The sequence below is a fragment of the Sciurus carolinensis genome, chromosome 9, assembly GCF_902686445.1.
Source record: "Sciurus carolinensis chromosome 9, mSciCar1.2, whole genome shotgun sequence".
In the NCBI taxonomy this organism is placed as follows: Eukaryota; Metazoa; Chordata; class Mammalia; order Rodentia; family Sciuridae; genus Sciurus; species Sciurus carolinensis.
The window spans coordinates 56,867,831-56,895,021 of NC_062221.1; the positions used below are offsets into that span (position 1 = coordinate 56,867,831).

A 27,191-nucleotide genomic window follows, 5' to 3' on the forward strand; every position below is an offset into this window, starting at 1 on the left:
TTTATTTCCAGTTATACTAATTCCTGGGTGAAATTCCCAGCACTCATTCGATACTCCTGTGCTTAGGTTCCCAGGCATACAATATAATTAATAGCAGCCTGCTTTTATGCAGATAAACATCCTGCAAAGAAATTTTATATGAAAGGTGTCTGCATATTTCACTCATTGTTGCTTTGTTTACACTTGTAGTAACCTTCACAAATGGCTTTGGGAAAGTCACAAGGAAATAACAACTACTTGGTGGTTTTTTTCTCTCCTCCTTTATTAGATTCTGCTCTAATTTGCTATGCAAAGTTGTGCAATCACTTGAAAATGTGCTATGTGCTCCCACGTGCTTTCCAAAGGCAAACAGGCAGGTTAATGACCCCAGTGTTGTAACGTTCTAGCCCAAAATCTGCTCGAATAACCCAGCAGTGCTATTTATCTCTTGGAAGAGAGCAAATAGTGTATGGCATTAGGGCCCCGAGTGTTGAAGCCCCAAGTGTTGAGGTAGAGAGAGAAAAGGACAAAGGAGACGAGAAACTGAATCAGCATCCAAACTGGCTCCCAATTCTAAGTGAAACCATCTCTCAGATTCTACAGGAGACTGTGAATCATGAAACTAATTATCATCCTTTTCCTCTACTCCAGGCTGCTAGCAAGTTTAACCCAGGAATCTGTCACCCAGGAAATTGACTGCGATGATGAGGATGTATTTAAGGCTGTGGATGCTGCTCTGAAGAAATATAACAGTAGGAACCAAAGTGGCAACCAGTTTGTGTTGTACCGTATAATTGAGGTCAATAAGACGGTAAGTTATATTGTACCTTGAAGTCACTTGGGATTTGTGCTATCGCTCAGAGCCTAGTTCCCCCTCTCTCTCTCTGTCTCCCTCCCTCTCTCTCTCTCCCTTTTTGTCTCTCTCTTTCATACACACACACACACACACAGCCAACAACAACAACAGCTACCAGAGACTGATAATCAATTGGAAAAGACCAACACAACTGTCTGGCCTGTGGTAGAGGGCAGGGTATGACTAGTCTTTGGACAAACAAGATTGGCTTTTTGGATGGTCAGAAAAAGTAGAATCCTAGTGTTGCACACCTGTAATCCCAAAGACCTAGGAGACTGAGGCAGAAGGATCACAGTTTGAGGCCAGTCTCAGCTACTTAGTGAGAAGCTATCTTAAAATTAAAAGAAAAAGGACTGAGGGTGTAACTCAGTGAGAAAGTGCCCTTGGATTCAATCCTCAGTACGGCAGGGCAGTGGGGGTGGGGAGGCGAGGGAGCCAGAGCAGTCTCCTAGAATGAAATCAAACAGATAGGTAGAGAAAGTTGGAAGGAGTACACGGGAGAATCCAAGAATTGAGAGGGCCTGCAGTAGAGGATTCACTACATCTCTGGCCCAAGAATACAATCTAAAGACCCCTAAACCTTAAATGAGAAGGGGTTTTCTGTGTGGTGTGTCTAGGAGGAGTCAGGGATGAGATTAGCATGGTTCTCCTGCATGAGACAAAATATCTGCCATCATGTCTTTATGGCTGAGTGCACCAAGGTTAATAGCAATATTTGGGTTGATTTTGTTTTTTTGTTTCTTGCTTTTGTTTTGGGGAACAGGGCTTTGTGAATGCGAGGCAGACGCTTTGCAATGGAGCTACATCCCAACCCTAGGTTTATTTTTAATATACTTTTCTCTCTGCCTTGATGGACTCTGGTAGGAAAAAATGCTGGCAGGATGCATAATTTCAATGAAATATAAAATCTTTCTAGAGTTTGTTTAAATTTCATTATAAAAGACTATTTCTCTGGATTAATTAAACAACTGTTTACTTCATTAGAAAAAAATACCACCCTATGACATAAGGATAAAGAAGAAAACCCCAGCAGAAATAGTTTTTTATTTTATCATTTTTTTCAGAAAGCAAAATTGAGCCATTTTGTTTCACAATCCAGTATGTTTTGTGTAAGGAATTCTGCTTCCTGGTGCTCTCAGGTACAAGTCCATCAGTGGTGTCTTCATCAGCTGATATTCATGGAAATGTGGGCTTTAGTCTAAAATGTCCATATTGTTTTGCTTTATCCTGACTTTGCCATGTGAGTACAGCTCCTATCACCTCCTGCTCCTAGGCAGGAAGGAATTTGGGATATCATCTTGTTTGACTCCATCATCTCCCAGATATAGATCCTGTGACCAGGCAGGCTGAAAGAACAGTACCCTGGGTTGTAGAAGACCAAGGAGGTGTGGCTGGCTCTGCCTTCCTGGGGTCGTGAGGCTGTCTGAGACATGCCCTGTCTTCTGGGAGACCTCCTGCTCTCAGCTGCAACATGAGTGGTTGGACAGAGCCAGAGTTCTGTATCTGAACACTCGTCTAACTCACCTTTGCACATTAAAACTCATTGTATGACATCTGAGAAAAATTAGGTCCCCCAAAAAGGAACAAAGTACTGATATAGTCCACAACATCCTGCATCCTTTCAGGCTAAGTATCCTTAGCATCCTTTCATGACTTTAAAGATACTATGCAAAGTGAGATAAGTCACATACAAGGACTACATGTTGTATGATTCCACTGATAAGAAATGTCTTCAATAGGCAAATACATAAAGATGGAGAGTAGATTATTGACTTTTGGGAGATGGAGAAAGGAAAAATTGGAAATAACTGCTAATAACTAAGAATGGGTACAGGGTTTCTTTTGTGGGGGAGATCAAATGGTCTGAGATGGATTGAAGCAATAATTGTAAATATGCTAAAAAACATTGAATTGTACAGTTTAGGTAGATGAATTGAATGGCACATGATTTTATCTCAATAAAGCTGCTTAAAAAAATGTGGGGGGGTGGAGAAAAATTAGAAAATAAAGAAAATAAACATTCTAAAATCATGCATTATTAATACTACCACACAGAGATAATTGTTAACAGTTTTTAAATAAAAATCTTTCCTTTTGAATTATAAAAATATATGTTTATTGGGGAAAATGTCAGAAAACTTAGAAATTAAAAAAGTGAAAGTGAAAGATAATTATAAACCCACTGAGAGACAAATATTTTAACAGATTGCTACATATCTTTCCCGACTGTTAAAAGATATATGTACATGTAAGTCAGTTTTTTTCAAAAAATGAGCTAATCTATTTGTAAATATAACATGAACTTTGCTCCAAGGAAATATTTATAAAAATATAAGTATTTACATTTTAGTAAATGCATGGCTCTCATCTAATCAAACCAATATTTATAACTATCTCAGAATCCACTCAGATTATTTACTGGTGAGTCACCTGGATGAACTCCATAATTTGTGGTTGCTCTTTTCAGGTAGATCCTGAAACATTTTATTCCTTCAAGTATCAAATCAAGGAGGGTGATTGTCCTGTTCAAAGTGGCAAAACCTGGCAGGATTGTGACTACAAGGGAGCAGAGGAAGCTGTGAGTACGTAGGTGACTCCTAACATGAAAACAAAAAAATTGTACATATTCATTGGGGGCCATGTGGTGTTCTGATTCTGTGTTCATTGCGTAATGTTTAAATCAGGTTAAACGTATCTCTCTCCTAAAACATTTATCCTTTATTGTGACAAAAATTCAAAATCCTTTCTTCTAGAGCTTTCTGAAATACACAGTACATAACTATTATCTATCCTCACCCTCCTGTGCAATGGCACACCAGCAGAACTTCTCACTCTCACTAACTGCAACTTGGTACCCATTGATCAACCTCCCCCTCCCCAGCACCCCCTTCACACACACACACATACACACACACACACATCTGGCACTACTATCCTCATCCTCTGGTAAACACTATTCTATATTCCATGTATGAATGAGATCACATGGTACCTTTCTGTGCCTGACTTATTTCACTAGCATAATGATCTCAATTCCATCCACATTGCTGAAAATGACAATTCTACCCTTCTTAATGATGGAACAGTATTCTGTTATGTACATGTACCACATGTTCTTCTGTATCCATTCATCAGTGGTGAATTGTTTTATTTGTTCGGGGATGATTAAGATTACTGAGCCTGTTTTTTGAGGGAGGCACATAGACCTTCAAATTTGTCAGATGCTTAATTAATATCTGTGTTCTTGCATAGATAGAAAAATTATGGATAAGCCCTCCCACGAGAAAAAGATCCTAGTGATCACCCAGGACATGTGGGTCAGACCCCAGAGAGAGAGCAGATCAACATTTGGGCTGAGCTCAAGGTCCAATGAGGGAAGAATGTGTGTACTTCATCTGCTTGGGCCTGCATAAAAATCTTGGCTTTGCCTTTAATTACCTGGGTGGTAGCAGGAAAGCTGCTTGACCTCTCTAATCTGATGTTCTCTCCTATAAAAAGGGAATATCTACCTCATTGCATTGTTGGAGGAGGAAATGAGATAAATTGCACAGGACCTTGTTAAGAAAGGCTGTCTTTAAAAGGGGGCATTAAAAAACAAAACAAAGCAATAAACACACTGAAATCACCCAGAGTCAGCTGGGCGTGATGGTGCACGCCTGTAATCCCAGCAGCTCGAGAGGCTGAGACAGGAGGATCGGGAGTTCAAAGCCAGCCTCAGCAAGAGCGAGACACTAAGTAACTCAGTGAGACCCCGTCTCTAAATGTAAAAATACAAAAAATAGGGCTGGGGATGTGGCTCAGTGACTGAGTGCCCTGAGTTCAATCCCCAGTACCCGCCCCCTCCCCCCCGCCAAAAAAAAGAAAAATTGCCAAAATAAAATAAAATAAAATCACCCATAATTAGCCAAAAGCCTACCACATGCTTGGCACACCAAAGGGGTTATTTTGTCTTGAATAAGGGAAGCTGGAGTTTGTGTCTGCCTGAAAAGCAAGCCTCTCTTCCCATGGATTCCCCTCTTTAATGTCAGAATATTGGCATACTGCGTGCGTTTTGAACATGACAAAAAGTTATAAAAGGGCTCAGGATTCCTAGTCAGGAGACCAGGATGGGCCTACTGGTTCTGCCTTCTCACTGATCAGCTGGCAGGTAGGGCTAAGGAGCAGCTGTGCCCTGCACTGCCTGCCGCCTAGGGCTGTGGGATGAAGAAGATGTGCTTTATCCTAATAGGATAGCATCTGTTGTTTAGGGTAAGTCCAGTGGGTGTGGCTGAAGAATGACATGACAGACAAAAACAAAGACACTGCTCAACAAGAAGTGGAAAGCTGCCAAAGAGGCTGTGGTGTGGTGGCCTCCACTGTGTGTTTGCACACTTCTTCACAACAACACTGTGAAACAGGTGTGGCATAGATCCTACGAGATGGGTAAACTGAGACTCCGAGAGGCCAAGGGACTTGTCAGAGGGAAGAGGGAGCAAGTGGCAATGCCAAGGTCCTTGCTCTTTCTAATAGGTTAATTTGAAGCTTGTGCAAATGGTGTTAATCCACCAAAATTGAGAGGTAAAGGAAGCAGAGAGTTTAGCAGGCAGTTCTAAGGCACTGTGTCCATCTTGGTGAAAAAGAAGTGTCCCCGAGGCTCTACACACTCACACCTAAAAGCTTTAGCATTCATACTGCTTCTCCTCCGACACATCATGAATATCAGTAGACTGTAAAAATAATCACGAGGCTACAAAAGCTCTCAGTCTGTAATCCCAGTGGCTGAGGAAATAGGATTCCAAGTTCAAAGCCAGCCTCAGTAACTTAGTGAGGCTCTAAGCAACTTAACCAGACCCTGTTTCTAAATAAAATATAAAAAGTCTGGGGATGTGGCTCAGTGGTAAAACTCCCCTGGGTTAATCTCTGATACCAAAAAAAAAAAAAAAAATTACTGCGAGAAAAACAAATCTTCCGAAGTTTTTTATCTTCTTTTTTAAAGACGGTCATATTTAGCAACAGTACTGGGTGGACTTCTCCATAGAGAAGATTGGGGTAAATAGTTTTTGTTTTTTCTTCTAGGCTACGGGAGAATGCACGGCCACCGTGGGGAAGAGGGGGAGTACGAAATTCTCCGTGGCTACCCAGATCTGCCAGATTACTCCAGGTAGCTGATATATCTGGTGGCACTGCCCAGAGGGAGCAGGGAGTTTAGCTATTTCGATGTATCTGGAACACAACCCAGGCCAGGCGACAGTCCTCTCCCAGAGGGTGGCAGTTGCAATGTCATTGAAATGCTTGGGGGTGTTGCGGTGTGGGTGGGTGGAGCTGCAGATTCCTGACGCTGGGCCAGCTTGTGCCAATCATCTCACCAGACCCATCCCAACTCTCTTCCTCACCTGCCACTTTGATGGGGTGGGGGCGCTGCCTAAGGGTGAGAAGACAGACCTGCCCTCCATTATAGGCAGCATCCCAGAATAAGGTCAGCAGAGGCTTTGAGGTCAGTGCTGCCTGGAGCCTTTCAGAGCTCTTTGTCACCTGTTTCACATTCACTTGAGAGGTAGCAGTGCCCACTGCACAGCAGCCCTGGGAGGCTGAAAGGAGAGGATACGCCTCAAGGCGCCAGGTCTAGCAATCTTGATAATTATTAATGATAATCTGGACAGAAATAAGAGCTAACATCTATTGGGCATCCATGTTCTAGGCACTTCCCACGCGTGAACTTATTTAATCCTCGCAGCAACTCTTTGGGGTCGGTATTAGCATTACCATTTTTCGGATGAGGAAACTGAAGCCCGGAGCAGTTAAATAACTTGTCCCAGATCCCACAGATAGGAAGTAACAGAGTTAACAGAATAAAACCTCAATGAATGAAATTGCTTAAGATCATAATTATGGAGCAAGTGATCAACAAGTATGACCACTCAGCCCTTTTGCTAATGTGGCAGAGGTGCCAAGTGTAGAGGAATGGGCACATCTGGGTGATATTGGGCACAAAATTCTCATGCCTTCTGCAAGACATGAGGGTTCCAGAACAGCCTCCTTAGCCTCCTTAGCCTCTTCAGCGCCACTGTCGTACAGCCTCACAGTGATAGAGGCCAGTGTTCTGTATACTGGCCTTAATTGTCCATCTGGAACCCACAAATTTTAGGTCCCTGGAGTTCTGGTTCTTACAAGAAGTCGAATTCAAAGAAAAACTGTCCAAGTCAGAAGAGAAATCACAATTAAAAATCTTTATTTTGATTTTTAAATTTTTTAAAATCTCTCCAGAAATGTCAGGGTAGGGTGGAAAATTATTTAGTCGCCCAGAAAAGCTGAATGTACTTCTTTCTCGACTCTTGTCACCCTCAAAAATCTGTCCTTCTCTTCTCTCACTCCACTCAATCTTCTGAATAAAAACTAGTTGGAGACAAGGCAAACTGCTGGTCTTGTCTCCATCTCCCCTTCTACCTTCTGTGTCCATTTCCTCTTACTCTTTCTTTTTCCAGTAATTATCAGTGATTCTCATTTTTCCCACTGAAATCCTCTCCAGTTTGTTTGTTGGTTGGTTGGTTGGTACCGGGGGGTTGAATCCAGGGGTGTTCTACCACTAAGCTACACCCTCAGCCCTTTTGATCTTTTAAGACAGGGTCTTAGGGTCTTAAACTGCCAAGGCTGACCTCCGACTTGCAATCCTCCTGCCTTAGCCTCCTGAGTTGCTGGGATTACAGGCATGTACCAGCATACCCTGCACTTCCCTCCAGATTTCTAACTTTGCCTATTACTCCAATTCAACATAAGTTCTGCAGGGAGAAGTTGCATATTTGCCCAGTTAATATTTTTCTGACATCTATTTATGGAGAGAAATCCAAAAACGGGGTGTGAGGACAGTCATGTTGAGCAGCTAACCACTGAGGGGAAGCACCAAAGCTGGCCTCCTTCCTGTTAGGCTCTTCGGTACCCACAGGGTGAAGAAGCATCAGGCTCTCAGGGGGTGGCCCCGCCAGGCGTGCCAACTCACTCTGCAGCTACGTTCCCCTTTTCAGGGCTAGGGATGTTTGTTGTGAACTTTACTTGATAATGTTATAGACTCTTTCTCAAATATTTCATATCATTTTATCAGAAACCCTTCAGTAGGTCCCCATTCTTACAGTACACCATACCTCACGAACTTAAGGAGGTCTCTGATGCCCTGGACTCACATGGAGAATGTTGAATATGTGCATTTTCCTGGGGAAGGAGCTATAACCTTCATCAGATCCACCCCAGAGCCTGTGTCCCTTTGAATATAGTTGAATATGAAGGCAACGGGACCCCTGGCCTAGGGAGTGAGGCCCTGGCTCAGCAAATGACTGACGCTCTCTACTGCCTCTTCTCAAAGCTCTGGTAATGTGTGTATGCCACGTCCCTCGTTAATTAAATAAATTGAATTTTCTCTTAGAGACTTCCCTGACCTCACTCTGGGGCTTTACAAGCTCTTGCTGAATCATATTGAAATGATCCATCCACACTTCTGTCTCTCCCATCCTTCATAGAAGTGACCATTACTAACACATCAAGGTCTCCCCCCAGCCCAGCTCAGCACCTGGCCTATCCCAGCAGGTGCAGATAAATCTCAAAGGAAGGTGTGTGATACCTTTGCCTCTTCACACGTGCACCTTGACTAAAGAGAAAGCCCTTGGCCTTCAGCGCTCTTCATATGAAAATACAGCCAGGCAACCCTACATCTTCCTTCCTCCAGTGATTTCTTTTAGGTGATGAATCAAATCCTAAACATGAAAATCTAAGAAATTTTAGCAATATTGTGTGATATAAAAAGTTTTAAAAATGAACTTGTCATTGGGCTGGCTCTTTTTACTTTTCTAAGAGCAAAGAGCACATTTGTCCAATGGAATTTATATGAAATACATTAAACCCCAAGTTAAGCTTCAGCTTTCATGATCACTGAAAAATAAATAATATATCTGTAATTTTTTTAAATAAAAGGATATATTTACATATCACTTTTGTAATTTAAAAATACTTTAAAATAAATATAAGGGCTTGGGACATAGTTCAGTGGTAAAGCACTTGTCGAACATACGCAAGGCTCTGGATTCAATCCCTAAGCACCACAAAAATTAATTAAATACATTGAAAATAATTTTGCATAACATTGTGTTATGCAAACATAAGATGTTTCTGAGTGAATGATGGTTCCCCCCCCCCGACTAAAAAGAAGTTTTGCATTCTTGTTTTTCCTACTGCATGCAGAGTTGACTGCAAAGTTTATTAAAGCTTTCTAAATTATATTCTTGGCTGGATGCCGTGGCACACACCTGTAATCCCAGTGCCTTGGGAGGCTGAGGCAGGAGAACTGGAAGTTCAAGGTCAACCTCAGCAATGTAGCAAGACCCAGTCTCAAGTTTTCAAAACTAAATAGAAAGGTTGGAGATGTAGCTCAGTGGTAAAGTACCCCTGGGTTCAATCCCCAGTACTAAAAAGTATTAAATAAATAAATTAAGTAAGTAAGTATCTTCCTAAAGGCCAGGACAATGTATCAGATACTGGTTTTGATAGCTAACACTGCCTTTATACCTTCTCTCCGTTCAGCTGAAGGCCCTGTGTTGACGGCCCAATACATCTGCCATGGCTGTGTGCATCCCATATCAACTGAGAGCCCCGACCTGGACCCCATTTTGAAACATGCCATTCAACATTTTAACAACAACACAAATCATTCCTACCTCTTTGCTCTTGGAGAAGTAAAAAGAGCCCAAAGACAGGTTTGTTTTGAAATTTTTCATGTCACACAATGTGGTTAAACATTTCTTAGATCTTTACTTTTAGGGTTTTATCACCTAAACTTTCACTGTTGGAAAGAAAAAGTTAGATTGTGGCTGTTTTCATGTGGAGAGCATTGAAGGCACAGGGAGTGAGGAGGTGCAAGATGCAAAGGAAAATGGGTGTCTAGGCACAACCCTTCCTTTCACAACTGTTCTAGTGAGCAAGTAGTCACCATTACATATTCTTCCCAGAGACGGGGGAATGGAAAAGTCATTCTGGCTTTAGAGTTAAAAAATTCGTAAGAGCATTTTGGTATCACCAACCAAACATTTCCCCAAAATATTGTCTTGAAAAGGCTGCCTGATTTTCTGCAATACCCGCTAAATGACAGTTTCCATAACATCATGGAAATAATCCTAATAATCTGGATTTTCTTTTTTATTATTGGTTCAGTTCACCAAGTCTTTTCTGCTAGTTCACTGGGTCCCTTGCTTTTCAGGTTCTTCTTAGTGATTCACTTTGGTCAGTAACATTCTCTGAATTTAATACACCTATGACTTGCCTGGAGGCAAGACACACTTTTTACTCAGTTTGTCCACATACAGCAAGCAGGGCAGTCAGCTCAGAATAAAGAAGGAAAATCCCACTGTCTATTGTCCTTAGAAACTATGAAGGCCACTCCTGCTCCAAAATTTTCTTATGCAGATGAGCATTATTGTTTCACAAAATTTGCTACAACTTTTCTCTCTGCAGAATGGCAGAGGAAATATTGCTAGGTCCTATTTAAGGAAATATAGCAACTCCATCTATTATTGCTTTTCATTTGTAAATGGGTGTGAATGTGTGTGTCTGTGTGAGAATGTGTTGTGTGTGTCTCAGGCTGCTCAATATTATTCAGTGATGACTTTTGTCAAGAAATAACAATAGTTTTCTTGAGCACTTATGTCCTGCAGTGTTTTAAACTCCTCATAACTTTTATATTTCACTGTGAATAATATTTAAATTGTACTTTAAATACTTATCCCAAAATTGTTGCAGGTGGTGGCTGGATGGAACTATGAAATTACCTACTCAATTGTGCAAACTGACTGTCTCAAAAAGGATTTTCTACTCTTAACTCCAGACTGCAAGTCCCTTTCCAATGGTGTAAGTGCCCCAAAGTCTAATTACAAAGTTCTTCGATTTTGTTTACAGTATTCAGAGGCATAGGAACCATCAGTCTATGTGACAAGACCGTCCCTAAACCATAAATGACATTAGCAAATCATATTCACATTCACTCAGTATTCCTAGTCAAGCTTACCCCATCAAAGAACCTGCGCATCTAGCAATTAAGTATTTACAGAGTATACCGTATTTCACCGCATAATCGTTGCAGCCTGATTTTCAGCGCAAAAAATTGGTGTATAACCTTTCATCCGTAATGGTCCCAAGGTATAATTTTGTTCTCAAGCCGCTTTAAAGGAAAACAGAGCAACAGTGAATTGGCCGGTGATACCCGAAGGCACATTTTTCGTGCGCACAGCGAGCCCGGAGCCTAGAATTCTCAGCGCCGCGCGCTGTCAGTGTATTTCCAAAAGACGATTTGCGAGATTTCTTTAGAGCGCTGCAGTGTTAATGGTATTGTCTTTCAACCCAATAAAGAGCCATAGGCACAAGGGGAGTCGACTGGCAAGGGAAGCTGCCATGAGCAAGTCACGTGATATGGCAAGCCTTGCGTCTCCCAGTGATAGCTAAAGGGTGCCTGCAATGAATCGAATCGACGTTCCAAGCATTTCTTTCTGATTACGGGTAAATATAAAATCTGTTCTGCCAGTTTCAAGCTGAAAGTGGTTATGGTCGCTGTAGAGCATGGAAACAAACCCGTGGAAAGAGTTTTCAGTGAATGAAAACTAACTTCAGTGAATGAAAAGTTAACAACAACAACAACAAAAGATCTGCAAAAAATTTGGCATAAAATCTGCGACCATTGTGAGGTGAAATACAGTAACCAGGGACTAGGAATGGCCCGAGACAAACGATGAAATTGCCAGGTTTGCCTTTGTTGTATCTTCACACTTTTTCTACTTCCTGGGGAGAGTTGAAGAAGGAGGCTAGGACTCTCGAGCCCAAATGTGTCCTGCAGCTCCACACAGGACAGTTCCTCACTTCAAACTTTTTTCTGTTGGTTTTCTCACTTTCCCTCTTCTACCTTTATCTTTAATAATAACATTCTGATTCTCTTTCCCTTGGTGGCCCTTTATAGGATGATATCGTGTCATCTCAAACACAATATGTTAAAATGGTGTCTCTCAAGTTGGGAGTGGTTGGTGAAGGTTAAAATGGCTAAGGCATCTTTTCCCAGGAATATTTTCATTGTAGCAGCAGACTGTCCTTTAACCAAGGAATTGCTGCAAGTCCTTTAATCTACTTCTAAAATTCTGTTATATGGGGTGGGGGGGGGGGATCCAGACCACAGGACGTTAATTTTGGTGTTATTTTTAATTGGAAATAAATTATGTATGCAGCTTTAGGAAATTGTTAAGTAAATGACAGTATAAATATAGACTAGAATACTGTTTATAGAGTTTTTAGTAGCATAATAGAATGGTTGTAATATGTTCAGTAAAAAAAACCCAAAATATCAGGTTACAGAACTACACATACAGATTCATACTGTTACCCATCTGGGGCCTTCTAAGAAACTGAGGCAGCACGAAAACCCCCTCTTCAAATCCCGATTCTTGCAATCAAGTCAGAGAGATTTCAGACATGTCGCTCAGAGTAACAGGAATGAGTTTATTGAAGAGATAGGGAAAAGGGAAGGGGACACTCTCAAGAGAGAGAGTGCATCCTCTCAGAGACAAGAGGGACAATGTGCCTCTCCTGCACTCCAGTTTTATTGGAGAGCCCAGAAAAGTTTCCAGAGAGTTCCACCCAGGTTCACCGTTTGACTGACTGACAGCAAGGTGACATCAGATTTTTAAGTCCCCACTGTCATAGCAACTTAGGTCACCTTGGACCATGCTGATCCGTTCTAAATGGATTCCTTTTAAAAAAAATAATAAATTTTTAGTTGTAGATGGACACAATACCTTTATTTCATTTATGTATTTTTATGCAGCGCTGAGGATCGAACTCAGTGCTTCACACATGCTAGGCAAGTGCTTTGTCACTGAGCTACAACCCCAGCCCCTAATTGGATTCTTAACCATACATTCTTCCAGATTTTATGGTTAGAAGGAACTATCCTTATCTCCCAGAGTTTCAAGATCTGGTCATAAAAGTCTCCTCCCTCAGGGTAACTTGGGTTCCTCTGATCAACATTATCTTGGCCCTGCATTTCTCCTGCAGTGAACTGGTAGTTTGCTGAAGAATGTGACATACCCTTCCCACTGAGGCCAGGCATGGATGCAGTTAAATTGCATCTTGGAAAAGAAAGCATGTTGGGGTCAGCACAGTAGAATCATCTTATAGAATTATTCTCTTAACCTTGTATTCCCACCATTGACATCTTTCTGTCCGCTAACAAATTCATGCAAATATGTAAAGTAAATATGAATATAAAATGTGATGAAACCTTCTGCGTTGTAAGCTTAGTTAGCTATTTGAAATTGTATAGATCTAAATGTTATGTAGCATGTCATCTCTTCACAACAAAAAAGAAATTCAGAGTCGGATGATGTCACAAAGCCAGTGAGGTTTTTGTTATAACTTCTTTGAGACTCTACTTCCTTATTTGTAAGGTAGGAAATGGTAATGGCACTCTATCTCACAGAGTTTTTATAATAATAAAGGAAATGAAATATAAAGGAAATATTTTGCCCACAATTAGTAAGATTGAAGACCTTGGTGGGGCACTGTAGTACACACCTGTAATCCCAGCAGCTGGGGAGACTGAGGTAGGAGAATCGCAAGTTCAAAACTAGTCTCAGCAACTTATCGAGGCCCTAAGTGACTTAGTGAGACCCTGTCTTTAAATAAAATGCAAAAAAGGGCTGAGGATGTGCTCAGTGATTAAGCGTCCCTGGGTTCAATCCCTGGTGAAAAAAAAAAAAAAAAAAAAAATTGAAAAGCTTGCTTTTCAAGGTATAGTTCATGGACCAGTAGCATCAGTATCTCAAGGAAGCTTGTTAGAAAACCAGTATCTTGAACCCTGACACTCACTGAACCCAGAATTTGCTTGTTAACAAGATTTTCTGATTATTTGTGTGTACATTAAAGTTTTAAAAGCAGTGATTTAAGAGGTTTTATGAGTAATTCCCAATCTACACAGCTTATTAAAATCACTTGGCTACCTTTTAAAAATACTTATTTTGGGGCATTCCCCAAGACTTGCTGACTTAATTGGTGTAGGGTGGGTCCCTGGAGTTAGAATGATGTAAAAGCTTCTCAGTGAATCAGATGCCGAACAGAATCAAGAACCACAGGGCTTCTCCCAGCATCCTCCTACCCATCCAAAATGACACTTATTATTTATGTGTTCCTTTATTGGAAATACACTTATTATTTAAAAAAAAAAACTTTGAGAATATATAGAAACATAGAAAAAACAATTTTGAACCATAATGCCAACGACCCAAAGACATCTTAATGTATTTTCCTCTCAGTGGGAAAACAGTTATGGGCAAATTTTAGTGACTTTTCCTTATAATAGTTGTAATTGTTTTACATAGTATATTTTTTCACGTAAGAATTTTTCCATGTTGTTAAAATTATTTTTTAAACAATTATATAATATTCTAATGAAGACATCATAAATTATTTTAACAATTATTCTCCTACTTTTGGATATTTGAGTTATTTCCTTATTTCATTATAATTAAAAATTCACCAAACATTCAGTACTTTTTTAAGAAGACAGTTAATCATAGATAAAAATATTTTTAGTTTTAATTTTCTCAATCAACAATGTAGTTACTACCTATTTATCCATAATATCTTCATATATATTAGAAATTTAAGGATTGAACTCAAGAATTATCATCTATAACCTTTTCCCATTTCTCTGAATTTGATTGAATTGGAAAAGAGCATTTATATATTAAAGGTATTGGTGCTTTGCCACATTTTCTGTTTATACTGGTCAGTTCTCATGATAGTATTTCTGACTTAAAATAATTTTGCTCCTAGGTGACCAAATCTACCAATATTTTCCTTTCAGATTCTTCCATTACTTGCACAGCAGTTATTTTACTTTTTTCCTAGTTTGTATATGGTCAATATTTTTAAATATAGCTTTCAAATCTGTCTGGAATTAATTTTGATATGTGAGTTATTTAAATTTATTTTTTCAATAGAATAAGACAACTTCTCAACATTCTTACCTTCTATGTAAATTTGTGGCAAACTTTATCCCATAATGGTTTCTTGTGGAAGATCTGATCTCCATTTTGTACCAATACTTTTATGTTTTAATAGCCATGATATCATATTAGATTTAAACGTGATTATTATTCTAAAGTTTGTATGTCCAAAACCATCCTTTCAATAAGTTTGCAAGAAAAACCTACAGTGTCACATCGATTGGAATTGCTTTGCTTTCTTTCCTAAATTAATTTGAGGAGACTCAACATATATACCATCTCTTGTCTTTTTAGTCAAGAATTTGTTACAGCTTTCTGTTTAGTCAAGTTTTATTTTCTATTTCTAAAGTTGAGTGATTTTATTTTTATATACCCAGGACATTTCTCAACAATATTATTCCTAGGTTTTATTTTTTGTTTTTGCTTCGTTATTGCTGTTAAGAATTAAATCCCATTGTTTCTCCTTTTATTATCTTCTCTTTTTAGTCAGTAGTGGTTATATACAAATGTATCATTTTTATAGATTTACCTTATATGCAGGAACTTTGCCGAACTCTTTGATCAACTTTTAATAACTTTTCATTGATCCATTTGATCTGGGTATATAATTATATATTTTGCAAATAATATTCTCATTTTCCTTTTTTTTTTTTTTTTAAAAAGCTGGGGATTGAACCCAGAGGCTCTTACCCACTAAGCCACATCCCCAGCCCTTTTTATTTTTTATTTTGAGATAGGGTCTCAATAAGTTGCTTACTGCCTCTCTAAGTTGCTGAGGCTGGCTTTGAACTTTCAACCCTCCTTCCCCAGCTCCCCCAGCTTCCCCAGCTTCCCCAGCAACTGGGATTACAGGCCTGCACCACAGAGGTTTGGCTCCTCTTTCTTAATGACATTTTTTGTTTTTGGTGGGGGAGGGGTGATGGTTCTGTGCCTCATTGAATGAACCTTAACTTCCAGAATTCTTTTTTGAAATGACCCTCACCACATAGTTGTTCCCCCTGCCCCGCCAAAGAAAATATAGAATTTTCTAGCATTTTGTTATTATGTGTGCTATTTGCTGTGAGTTCCATACTGACATTCTTTATCATGTTAGGGAAGCATCCTTATGTTTCTGCTCTTTAAAGAGTTCTTTTTTTAAAAAGTAAGGAATTGGTGTCATACTTAGCAAATGCTTTAAAGTATTTGTTAAGGTATCTGTTTCCATTTTTTTTTCTTTTAAAAAGGTAAAGATGGGCTGAGGTTGTAGCTCAGTGGCAGAGCACTTGCCCAGCATTTATAGGGCCTTGGATTCAGACCTAATACTACAAAAAGGAAAAAGAAAAAGGAAATGGAAACATTTTCCAAGTAAATTAAAAATGAAATAACTTTATTACAGCTTTAAGGATCATATATTTTATAAAAATAATAAATAAAGTTTACAAATAAAGAATAAACAAAGTTATATCAAGGCAAACATAAATGAAAAAGACCTAGAAGAACAGTATAAAGTAAAATTCAAGGTAACAATGATTTGTAAATGATGTCATTATGTTTACATGGTTATTACATCTATGCTAAGTATTCATTTCATGTTATTTCATCTTCTCTGTGTTTATGTAGGGAATATGTTTGTTGGTGTTATTGATTCTATTACCTATTTCTTATTTTCTCTTTTGCAGTTATACTGTGTTTTATCCCCCGCCCCTGATGCATTGATTTGGAAAATAGACATCTTAGTTTTTAAATTTTATTAGTTGTTTAAATATTTTAATTTTGCTTTTTAAAAACCAGGATATGGGTGAATGTACAGATAGTGCATTTGTGGATCCTCAGCTAAGAATTGCTTCCTTCTCACAGAACTGTGACATTTATCCAGGTGAGAGATAACATGTGTTGCCACCTAATGGTGAATTAGTGACCCTAGACACCTGGCTGAGTCTTTTCATATAAACCATGCTTTTGTTCCCATGACATCATGCAAAGTCTCTGTAGCCTATAGTTCTTCCTGAGACCTCCATAACCCTCCCCCACTTAGTGTGCCGCACCTGCAAGTAGTCAGAGGGAATGTGGTGAGAGCAGGGAAAATATCCACTTTTGGGGCAAAACTGGCCTTCAGGCATCATGCCAGCTGGTCTTACTTATGTACAAGTTGTTCTTAAATCTAGTGCTGTAAATTCAACATTACTGTCTTGTTTTTTGCCACTCAGCATAAAATCCTTCCAACTCATGTTGGAATTCTTTTTTTCATGTTATAATGGAGAAAAGAGAGATAGTGTGAGTTTATGATCAACTCAGTATTTCTTATAAAAAGAGTTGGCTTCGTCATATTTGGGAAACAGTCATATACATTCCATGATGAGAAGCATTACTGAAACTGCCTGTTCATCAGAACCACAAGACTTGAAATTTTCCCATTGGCGAGTCACCCCTTTAAATTAAACATTGTTTTTTACAATTTTCATCAAAAATGCCCAAAAATAAATAAATAAATAAGGAAAAGTGTAGCATACTGATTGAGTCACGGTCACCCTCTAGTTGAATTTGTTCACCTAAACACACTGGGCTCTGAGGAGGGGAACAAAGAGAGACAGGAGATGAAGGTCACACTGAGGACATTCCCTGACTCACCACTGGACCTGAATTACCATGTGGCCCTCTATTAATTAGGATGCTGGGTCTCATGTGGGAGAAGTACTAGGTTAGGCCACTTCTCCAGTGCATAGGCTGACTTAAAGTCTCATTCTTTCAGGAGAGGATTTTGTACAACCACATCCTGAGATTTGTCCTGGCTGCCCCTTGGAAATACCTGTTGACAGCCCTGAGCTGAAAGAGGCACTTACTCATTCCATTGCAAAGCTTAATGCAGAAAATAATGAAACTTTCTATTTCAAGATTGACACCGTGAAAAGAGCTGCAGCACAGGTCTGTAAATTATGCTAAAAAATATGGATGTTATAGTCTACGTGCAAATTGCTTGCTACTTTTACCACAGATCTTGGCTCTGGATTGGGAAACAGTTTATTTTGGTAGTGGAATATGGTAGATTTGAATTCTGAACCCAACTTCTCTGCATGCTTCATGTATGACTTTAGGTGTCTTAAAACATTCTGTTTACTATCTATAAATGACTGACTAGGGTGCAGATAACAAAATGTATGTCAAATCACTTTTCAAACTCTAAAATTCTGTCCAAATACCAACAACTATATTATAATTAATAAAATTCGGGACTAGGAAAAACGAGACTTTTATTCTATGACTTTCCAGACTCATCTCTCATTATAAGAACACAGTGCTTTGGGCTCAGCCACATCAGTCAATCGCTCATTGACTGGACCCTCCACACTCTCTCATCTGCATGTAGTTATTCCTACTGTTTCTGATGTTTGGGGTGCCCTTCCCTCTTAGAGATGCACATGCCTTGTCAGTAGAAGATAAGGGTTGCTCTCATCTGGACAGCTGTACCACGGCATCTGCCACTGGCATCCCTGGTGACCCCAGGAGTCATTCAAACTACCTTTGTGGCCCCATCTGTGCAATGAGTGGCTGGATTAGAAAAACCCAAATCCCTACCAGTTCCAACAGTTTATGACTGTCGTGTCCGTGGGCATTCTATTGTGTCCTTGGACATTCCTATTATGGAGACTCAAAGCTGGCTTGCCTAACTACAAGCTAAACTAGAACTAGAACCAAGTTATTACAGCCGGCCAACCTGATCTTCATAGTCTGGTGAGGAAATTCTCACTTAAAAACTCATACTTTTGACTCAGTAATTGAATTTCTAGAAATCTAAAATAGAAGTCTTAATGTACAATGATATTCACTGCAGTTTTAATTCTAATCTAAGATCAAATAATGGTTAGCTGTCAAAATGATCAATAATAAAAAAGCAAATGGTTATACAGTTCCTGGTATATCCCTTCAATGGAGTGTTAAATAGCAAATTTTTTTTTTGTTTGATTTTTGTTTGGTACTAGGGATTGAACCCAAGGGGTTTAACCATGTGGCTGGGGGTGAGCCACATCCCTAGCCCCCCTTTTATTTTTTAATTTATTTTTATTGTAAACAAATGGGATACATCTTGTTTCTCTGTTTGTACATGAAGTAGAGGCATACCATTTGTGTAATCACATCCCTAACCCTTTTATGTTTTTATTTTGAGACAGAATCTCTCTAAATTGCTGAGGTTGGCTTTGAACTCATCATCCTCCTGCCTCAGCCTCCCAAGCTGCTGGGATTACAGGTGTGCGCCAGGGCACCCAGCACTAAGCAGCAATTTAAAAGTGTCTTTGTGAGGACTGCTTGATGTGGTCAATGTCTTGTTACAGTAGTCAATGAAAAAACAAAAGGGCCAGAAAGTTGAATAAACATTGTTCTCAGCTATGTTATAAAAAGTACAGAAAGCAATACTGAAGAGACAAATGTTTCAGAATGTTCACAGTGGTGGTTTCTGGTGAGGGCATAACAGGCTATTTATTTTTATCTTTCTAATTTCTTACGTTAGTTTTATAATCTAAAAAAGTAACCTGGCTTAATTAACATAACTCACAACTGGCACTTAGATGTATAGCTCAGGTGCTCCACCACCCCCTCCCTGACCTCACTGTCATGTAACCCCCCCTGGGCTTGCTTGAAGAGATGCCCATCCATGCCACAAACTTTTGTTTGTGCCAGCTTTACTTCGCACTTTACATATTTGCTCTCCTGTGAAATCCCCTTCTTTTTTTTTTTTTTTTTCTTTCTTTTTTTGGTACCATGGATTTAACCCAGGGGTACTTAACTACTGAGTCACATTCCCAGACTCTTTTATATTTTTATTTTGAGACAGAATCTCACTAAGTTGCTGAGACTAGCTTTGAACTTGAGATCCTCCCACCTCAACCTCCTGAGCTGCTGGGAAAACAGGTGTGCGCCACCTCGCCCCTGATAAATCCCTTTATTCTTAATGACACAGGAGTCATCTGCCATGTATTGCCAAGTCAGAGGTGTGCTGTCAAGAGGGGACGACTCATTCTCAAACATGAGCCTCTCATCCCTGAGCAGCTGCAGTTCTCCTTGTAGATTAACATTCTAGTATGAGTGTGTGTTTACGCTAAGGACACCAGGACACCCCAAGCAGTAATGCTGTGAACCGAAGGGAGTTGCACCCCTTCAGTTAGTTGTCAAATCAATCTGAATACAGGAAAATTTCAAACCCCCTTGAAACAGATGAATCTTCACTGATTTTTTTGTTTGTTTGTTTTCATTTAAAAAGAACAATATGACTGCTTACACTTGGTCACTTGAGGCAGCCTTGGCGGAAGGAACCAGTTTAGGGGAAATTAATTAACTATTTGATGATGTGCTGAAAATTGTTCACCAAATGGCCAATTTGACAAATTGCTGAGACTGCATTGTAGTTTTAGTCTTGCCTTGGCTTTGTGTGTTTAGTCTTGTTTGGAGGCACATCCACTCCAAATTGGATTGATATTTCAGATACCAAACACTTTGTGAATCTTCTGTTTTCACATTAGTGAGTGAAATTTCTGACCTGTGCTGTCTGCTGTGCCCTGCCCCCACTCCTGCTGGCCCTGAGGCTGTGGGTGCTCCTGCCTGCCTTGACTCAGAAGAATAAGCGCCAGAAATCTGTGTCTGCTTCTTCGAGGGATTTTCCTTTGATGAAGCTGTAAAAATATCAAGGAATATGTATATATCTGAGATTTTTTTGTGCAAATTGTCATATCAAACTACTTGCAAGTATGACAATTTCTATTCACAAGACCTGGGTATGAGACACTGGTTAAGGATCTCTATTTGAATTTTATTCCTACCAGCAGTGATTGGGGCTGCCTGTTTCCCACACCTAACTAACACCAGGCATCATCGATGTTTTTATCCTTGTGAACACAGGAGATTAAAAATGATGTTGCACTGTTTTTCAAATATTCACTTCATTAGTCATTAATAAAATCAAATTTTTTTTCAGGCTTAATAAGCATTTTAACTTCTTATCTGAAATGCCAGGTCAGGTCCCTTGTCCATACTTTAGTGTTGGGCTTTATATGCATAAGAATATTATCCTACATCATAATTTTCCTACACTGCCTTTTTACATTGCTTCTTGGGATTTTTGAGAATCCATTTTCATTTCTGTCTCATCAAATTTAAACAGTTCCCCCTTACTTTAGGAGTCCTTATTCTATTTTTTATTGAAAAAGGCATGCCTCATTCTGAATTCTAATGAATATATATTTATATTATTCTAGTTATTTTCTTTAAGTTTTTAAATTCACTTGGGATTTATGTTGCTACTTGGTTTTCTCTACTTAAAAAAAAAAATAAAACAGTTGGGCAGGAAGGGTTTAATCTGGAAAGACTTGATAAAAATGGTACCTGATAATGATGGCAGAGTGGTTGTGATCTTGAGACCCTAGAATGAAAGATACTACTAACTTAACCATATTTGTCCAAAAAAACTATGTCAGAAAATAAGGAAGTTTAGTTCTTTCTTGACTCTCCTCTGCAAACCTCCCATCATCACACAAGCTTTAAAAAAGCATAAAGAGATAGAGAAGGCTTGTAGTGTGTTTTTATAAATACAAGATTACACTACTCTCTGTAACTTCCTTTTTTTTCAATAATGACTCTCCCTTCAGGTCAACAGATAAAGATACCAAGTATTCTTTTTAATAGCTGCATAATATTACAAAGACATACTACATTTAAAATGATTAAGGCCTATAATTAAATACTAAATAATTTGGTCAAGAAATTTGGCTATAAAATGCTTAATGGAAGACAGCATTATGCAGTGACTAAAACTATTGTTAGAGATGGAAATAATTTCTTAATATTAAACAAATGTGAGAAGCCAGGCATGGTGGTGCACACCTGTAATCTCAACTACTCAGGAGACTGAGGCCAGAGGATTGCAGATTTAAGGACAGCCTTGCAACTTAGCAAGACCTTGTCTCAAAATAAGAAATAAAAATTAAAAAATTAAAAGGGCTAGGGGTTGAGACCCTGGTACTGGTTAAAATCCCACTACTGTAAAAAAAAAAAATATAGAGTGAGAGAGAGAGAGAAAGAGAGAGAGAAGCAAAAACATTTCAAATATTTTTATTAATTTCATTATTTTATAATTTTTATAGTGCTAACTCAGCATTTACATTGATTCAAGATTTGTTAAGAAAAGAAGATTGGCAGGACAACAAGTAATGTTTGATTAAAATAGAATTCTAGCCTGCTTTCTTCCATTTAGTGAAGGAAAGGAAACCTACAGCCAAATATTTTTAATGTTCAAACAAACTGAAACTTTATTATGAAATGTCTGTACTTCTTGGGTATAACTCTTCAAGTTGGTCAGTATGTAATCAAAATATCAAGATCCTCTCTTAAAATTCCTTTGGGTAAAAAATATAACTTATTTTACACATATTTATTAAGCATGAATTTGGGGCTAATTAATCTTCCAGGTGGTGGCTGGGAAGAAATTTTTTATTGAGTTCACAGCCAGGGAAACCACATGCTCCAAGGAAAATAACACAGAGTTGACGGAAAGTTGTGAGACCAAAACACCTGGTGTGAGTAGTAACGTGACTACTTTTTCACTATTGGATGTTTTAAGTAGCACTTATTTAAGTGTCTTATGAATAACACTGATCTTTCTTTGGGCTTCTGTTTCCATTAATAGCAAAGTCTAAGCTGCAATGCTGAAGTTTATGTGATATCTTGGGAGAAAAAAATTTACCCTACTATCAACTGTCAAGCACGAGGAATGGTATGATTTTGATTGCCATTATCTCCATCAGTTTGGGGTCAATTCTGCTTATTCTGCCAAGTCATATTGGGAGAATGAACCATTACTGAAATGAACTGGGGAACTATCTTTTTTTAAAGAGGGAGAAATCTCACATTTCTTCTGATTAGAAAAGAGGGCAGCAATCCCCTTGATTGCTTCTCACAAATCCCCTGGAAACTTCTGTGGACTGGTAGTGAGAGGCAGCCCCTGTTGTGAGGTGCTCACACTGGATGCTCACCTTCAGGTGGAGCCTGGGGCTGATACAGCACTGAGTTGTGCTCTGTTTACATCCAAGGCACTTTGTTGAAATGCAGACTCTCAAGCTCATTCCATATTTACTGAATCAGAATCCGCAACTAAACAAGACCCCCATGGGATTTTGACACATGATTCAAGTCTGAAAAGAATTAGTTTGCATCATCTTTTTAAGTCCTAAAAGAACTCTGGTAAGTAAGTAGCACTTTCCCCACTATCAAGGCTGAGACACTAAAAATGAGAGAACTGAAGTCCCAGAGTGAATAATAGCATTATTAAGTGCTTCCTCTGTCCCAGATACTGTACAGAATCTTCACACACATTCTCCATTAGTGCTCCTGTAACCCTCTGAGGCAGGTACTTTTATTATTCTGTTTTTGCAGAAAAGTGAATCTAGTGGCATTTGGGTCAAATCAGAGCTCACCCCTTCATCACGCAACTGATTACTGGAGGATCTGACTTGATTCCAAAGCTCATATTCTTTCACTACCAAACACAACCTTCAACCATCACTTTCTCACAGACAGTAAAAATCTAGGTAGAAATAACCTGCAAATTCGTATTTTTCAATACTAGTTGCCTCTTCTCCCCTGTTCTGACGCAGGTTCCTGTCATAGGTGTGTACATGTGTAGTCTAACACAACAAAGACTGTATTGCAAGCTTGTGAACATATCCTAATGTGTCTCAGTCCAATGAAGTGGCCGTGGGTATATGCCCCCTAATATATTTAGTTCATAAAGCCACTTAGGGTCTTTTAAGATAAAAGCAGTAATGGTGGTAATAGAAATAGTATCAATTAATAAATAGTGTGCAGTGGGTTTATATAATCATAAGTTTAGGAGATAATCTAGAGATCATGTAGTTTAACCACTCAGTTTTTCCAGATGGAGGAAAAAACTCTCCAGTTTATATTAGAGTATTACTAAGAACAATAATCAAAGTTCACACATTTCAAGATCAATCAAAAGAGGAAAAGTTCATCCTTTCTGGAAGATTAATACAATATTTAAAATCTGACAAAGACCTGCCCCATTGTAAATCAAGATAGCATTGGCAGACCTTAGTCTCTTTTTCTCTGATAGTGTGGTTTTTGTAATAATGTGTTCATTTTAATATTTCCTGTTTAGATGACATGGATGAAAAGGCCTCCAGGTTTTTCACCTTTCCGATTGTCATATCCAAAGAAAACAAGAGGAGGAACAACTGTAAGTCTACCCTACACTTCCATGGCACCTGTACAAGATGAAGAGCAGGATCCAGAAAAAGAGGAAGGACCCACTCGTGGGCGTGGGCAGGGCCGTGAAAAGAAAATGAAACATGGGCTTGGCCATGGTCATAAATATGAGCATGAGCAAGGCCGTGGGCACCAAAGAGGGCATGGGCTTGGTCATGGACCTCGAAAGCAATATATCCTTGGCCATGGTCAACAACAACAACATGACCTTGATCATGGACATCAACCCAAACTTGACTTTGATCTTGAACATGGCCTTGACCATGGATATAAACATAAACTTAAGCATGGTCATGGTCATGGTCATGGAAAACATAAAAATAAAGACAAAAACAATGGAAAGCTCAATGACCAGAGACCAGAGCATTTGGCAAGCTCTTCTGAAGATAGTACTACATCTTCTACACAGACACAAGAGAAGACAGAAGGACCAACACTCATCCCTTCCCTAGCCCAGCCAGGTGTAGCAGTTACCTTTTCTGCCTTTCAGGACTCAGATCTCATTGAAGTTATGACACCTCCCGTGCCACCAACTCCCACAGAGAATGATGATGATTGGATCCCTGATATCCAGATAGAACCAAATAGCCTTTCATTTGAGTCAATACCTGATTTTCCAGAAACAAAGTCCCCCAAATGTCCTGGACGTCCCTGGAAGCCAGTTAATGGAAAGAATCCAACCATGGAAATGAAAGAATTTCATGATTTTGATCTTTCTGATGCTCTTTAATAATTTTTGCAGCCCTGGGTATTTTTTTAACATCTCATCTTCCCCTCTCCCCGTTGTCCAAATACAAATATCCTAATACGAGGCACCAAAACCCACAAAACTTCAGAACAGCCTAGGGAGAAGTAGTGAGCCTCCCAATAAGGACACCATCAATCTCTATGAACTATATAAAATTGTGTACCAGAGATCTAAATCCTTTCTGAGTCTTTCTCACAAGTTTTCTAAATTGGCAAAGAAAATGAATAAACAAATGCGCTTTATTGCCTACTGCCATTTACTTTTCTGATAATGAACATGTACCTCAAATGTACTTTATCAGTTTTCCATACTAAGACTTGCCATTCTGAGCAAACTGACACCTGATCCCTAAGTGTGTATGAAAATAAGGAAAGTCAAGAGACTGAACGCTGAACTTTTTAATGTTGTAAAATTAAGTTAAGTGGTGGCACATGCCTGTAATCTCAGCCGCTTGTGAGGCTGAGGCAAGAGGATCATGAGTTCAAAGCCAGCCTCCGCAACTTAGCAAGGCTCTAAGCAACTCAGTGACAACCTAAATAAAGTATAAAAAAGGGCTGGGGATGTGACTCAGTGGTAGAGCTCCCCTGGGTTCAATCCCTGGTACCAAATAATAAAAATAAAAAATAAAATTAAGTTAAAACTTCTATATATCAAAGAGGGATGACAAGAAAGAGAGACAGGTTAGCCAAAGGGAAGAAAAGGGAAAATTAAATTAATTGACTTTCTCTTTCCACAGTGGATTAGTTCTATTAAATACATACTTCCACTTGATCAAGTTATTCTGATAATTCCCTTTCTGGATGCAAGTGTTTCTCACAGGTCAATCATTTCTGTTTACTCATTAACTATTATTTGCAGCAAGGCCTTTAAATAGTTTTTTTTGCTAAGGTTAAATTGAGTAATCCTTAGTGTTCAAAAGTTCTGAGTTTGATGATAAGGAGGAAAAGCAGAGGAAGTAATATCAAAGCAGTTTGCTAAGCAAACTTTATTCTTTTAATTGACAAGGGAATATCATAGACTGTGATGCCAACTTTGTTCAGAAATTTTATGAGGAAATTCCTCTTTAGCCTTACTTTAAAAATCACATCATCTTTGTATTAGGATATTGAAAACCATTGACATTTGTAAAAGAGAATATGATGGTCTTTCCTTGCCTCATAGTGCAAGGGAGGCTTGCGTTTTATAACCTGTGCTGTACTTTTGCCTACAGAAACGAGATATGGCTTTAAACAGCCACACCTGCCTGGGAATATATGTGTTGCTGCCATTACAATTTATTGAGCTCTGGGTTTTTATTTCGTTTCAAACATTATCTGCACTTTTAAATAAAGAACCAATGATATCAGGAAAAAGTCTCACCTTGTCAACTGACCGCTTCAGTTTTTAAAAATTGAATAAAATATCAGATTAACCGAGTTTTACTATACTTACAGAGGCACCTAAGGTCCTGCAAGTACATGGGCCAACCCCCAAAGGCAGGGGCAAAGCCAGCATCTGAGAGTGAGGTCTCTTGAGCAGTGGGCAGAATCTTCACATCTGGCACAATAGCGCCAAGAACCTCTGTCAGCAGCCTTGAGTGGAAGGACAAGAAGAAACATGGGATAAATTTTAAATAGAGAAGAATGCCATTTTATCACTCTGTTCCTAGGAGAAATAAAATTCAGACTTGATTAACTTACAGTGGTTTCCTTTCAACTATATCCATTCTACAACAAATTCCAGCTGGTCCCCAGCATTGCAGCTCTGCCTTGGGATCTCACAATCCAATTCTGGAACATTGTCTCTAACCAAGTCAAGAATCCTTAAATGGATTCCTTACCAACAAGAGCATCTGGCCCTAAATGAAGGGTTAGTGGGTTGTGTTCCTAATAGTTATCTAAGGGGCTCTCTCTCTCTCTCTCTCTCTCTCTCTCTCTCTCTCTCTCTCTGCCTTCCTTCCTTTCCTCATCCTTCTCCTGACTTCCAGAGGAAAGCTAGAAATAGACTTATTTACTATTTTTAATAATCTGGATAGTTAGCAAAAGAGAAGAGAAACTTTTGTGTTAATATGATGACAATCATCTTCTCATTATAACCTCCAAAAACTTTAAATAAAATTTGAAATTATCTTTCTGATCCAGGTAAAGGAGAAAACAGAAAAGCCAACAAAATAAAACATGATAGAGATTTTATGTTTTCTTTAATGAAAACATTATTGAATACCTAATATAGTCTTTTACTGTGGTAGACCATATACTTTTGTTGTGTAACTTAATCTTTACAACCCACTCTGAGGCCCCATGATCATCTTTCTTTATAGTGAGGAAACTGCAGTTTGCAGTATCCTGCCCAGGGTCACACAGTTAATAAATGACAG

The 27,191-nt window shown here is 39.0% G+C and overlaps 1 protein-coding gene across 2 annotated transcripts; it reads left to right on the forward strand.

Annotated features, from left to right (window-relative positions):
* Positions 1–404: 404 nt before the first annotated feature.
* On the forward strand, positions 405–26,515 carry Kng1 (kininogen 1). 2 transcript variants are annotated; one of them, XM_047565090.1, is made up of 11 exons: positions 411–790; positions 3,303–3,413; positions 5,891–5,975; positions 9,380–9,552; positions 10,592–10,699; positions 16,609–16,693; positions 17,567–17,739; positions 22,272–22,379; positions 22,490–22,576; positions 23,981–24,058; positions 26,269–26,515. In XM_047565090.1, exons 1-11 carry the CDS (start codon positions 596–598, stop codon positions 26,347–26,349), a joined length of 1,284 nt encoding a protein of 427 aa, XP_047421046.1. In that variant the 5' UTR covers positions 411–595; the 3' UTR covers positions 26,350–26,515. The 2 variants fall into 2 exon arrangements, with proteins under 2 accessions (XP_047421045.1, XP_047421046.1); XM_047565089.1 differs by lacking the exon at positions 26,269–26,515 and having other exon boundaries at positions 405–790; positions 23,981–25,084.
* Positions 26,516–27,191: the final 676 nt, after the last annotated feature.

Coding starts and splice junctions, on each gene's coding strand:
- Kng1 (XM_047565089.1), top strand. CDS start 596: ATGAAACTAATTATCATCCTTTTCCTCTACTCCAGGCTGCTAGCAAGT. Junction 16,694..17,566: donor GAACTGTGACATTTATCCAG/GTGAGAGATAAC, acceptor TCATTCTTTCAG/GAGAGGATTTTGTACAACCA. Junction 22,577..23,980: donor ACTGTCAAGCACGAGGAATG/GTATGATTTTGA, acceptor TTTCCTGTTTAG/ATGACATGGATGAAAAGGCC.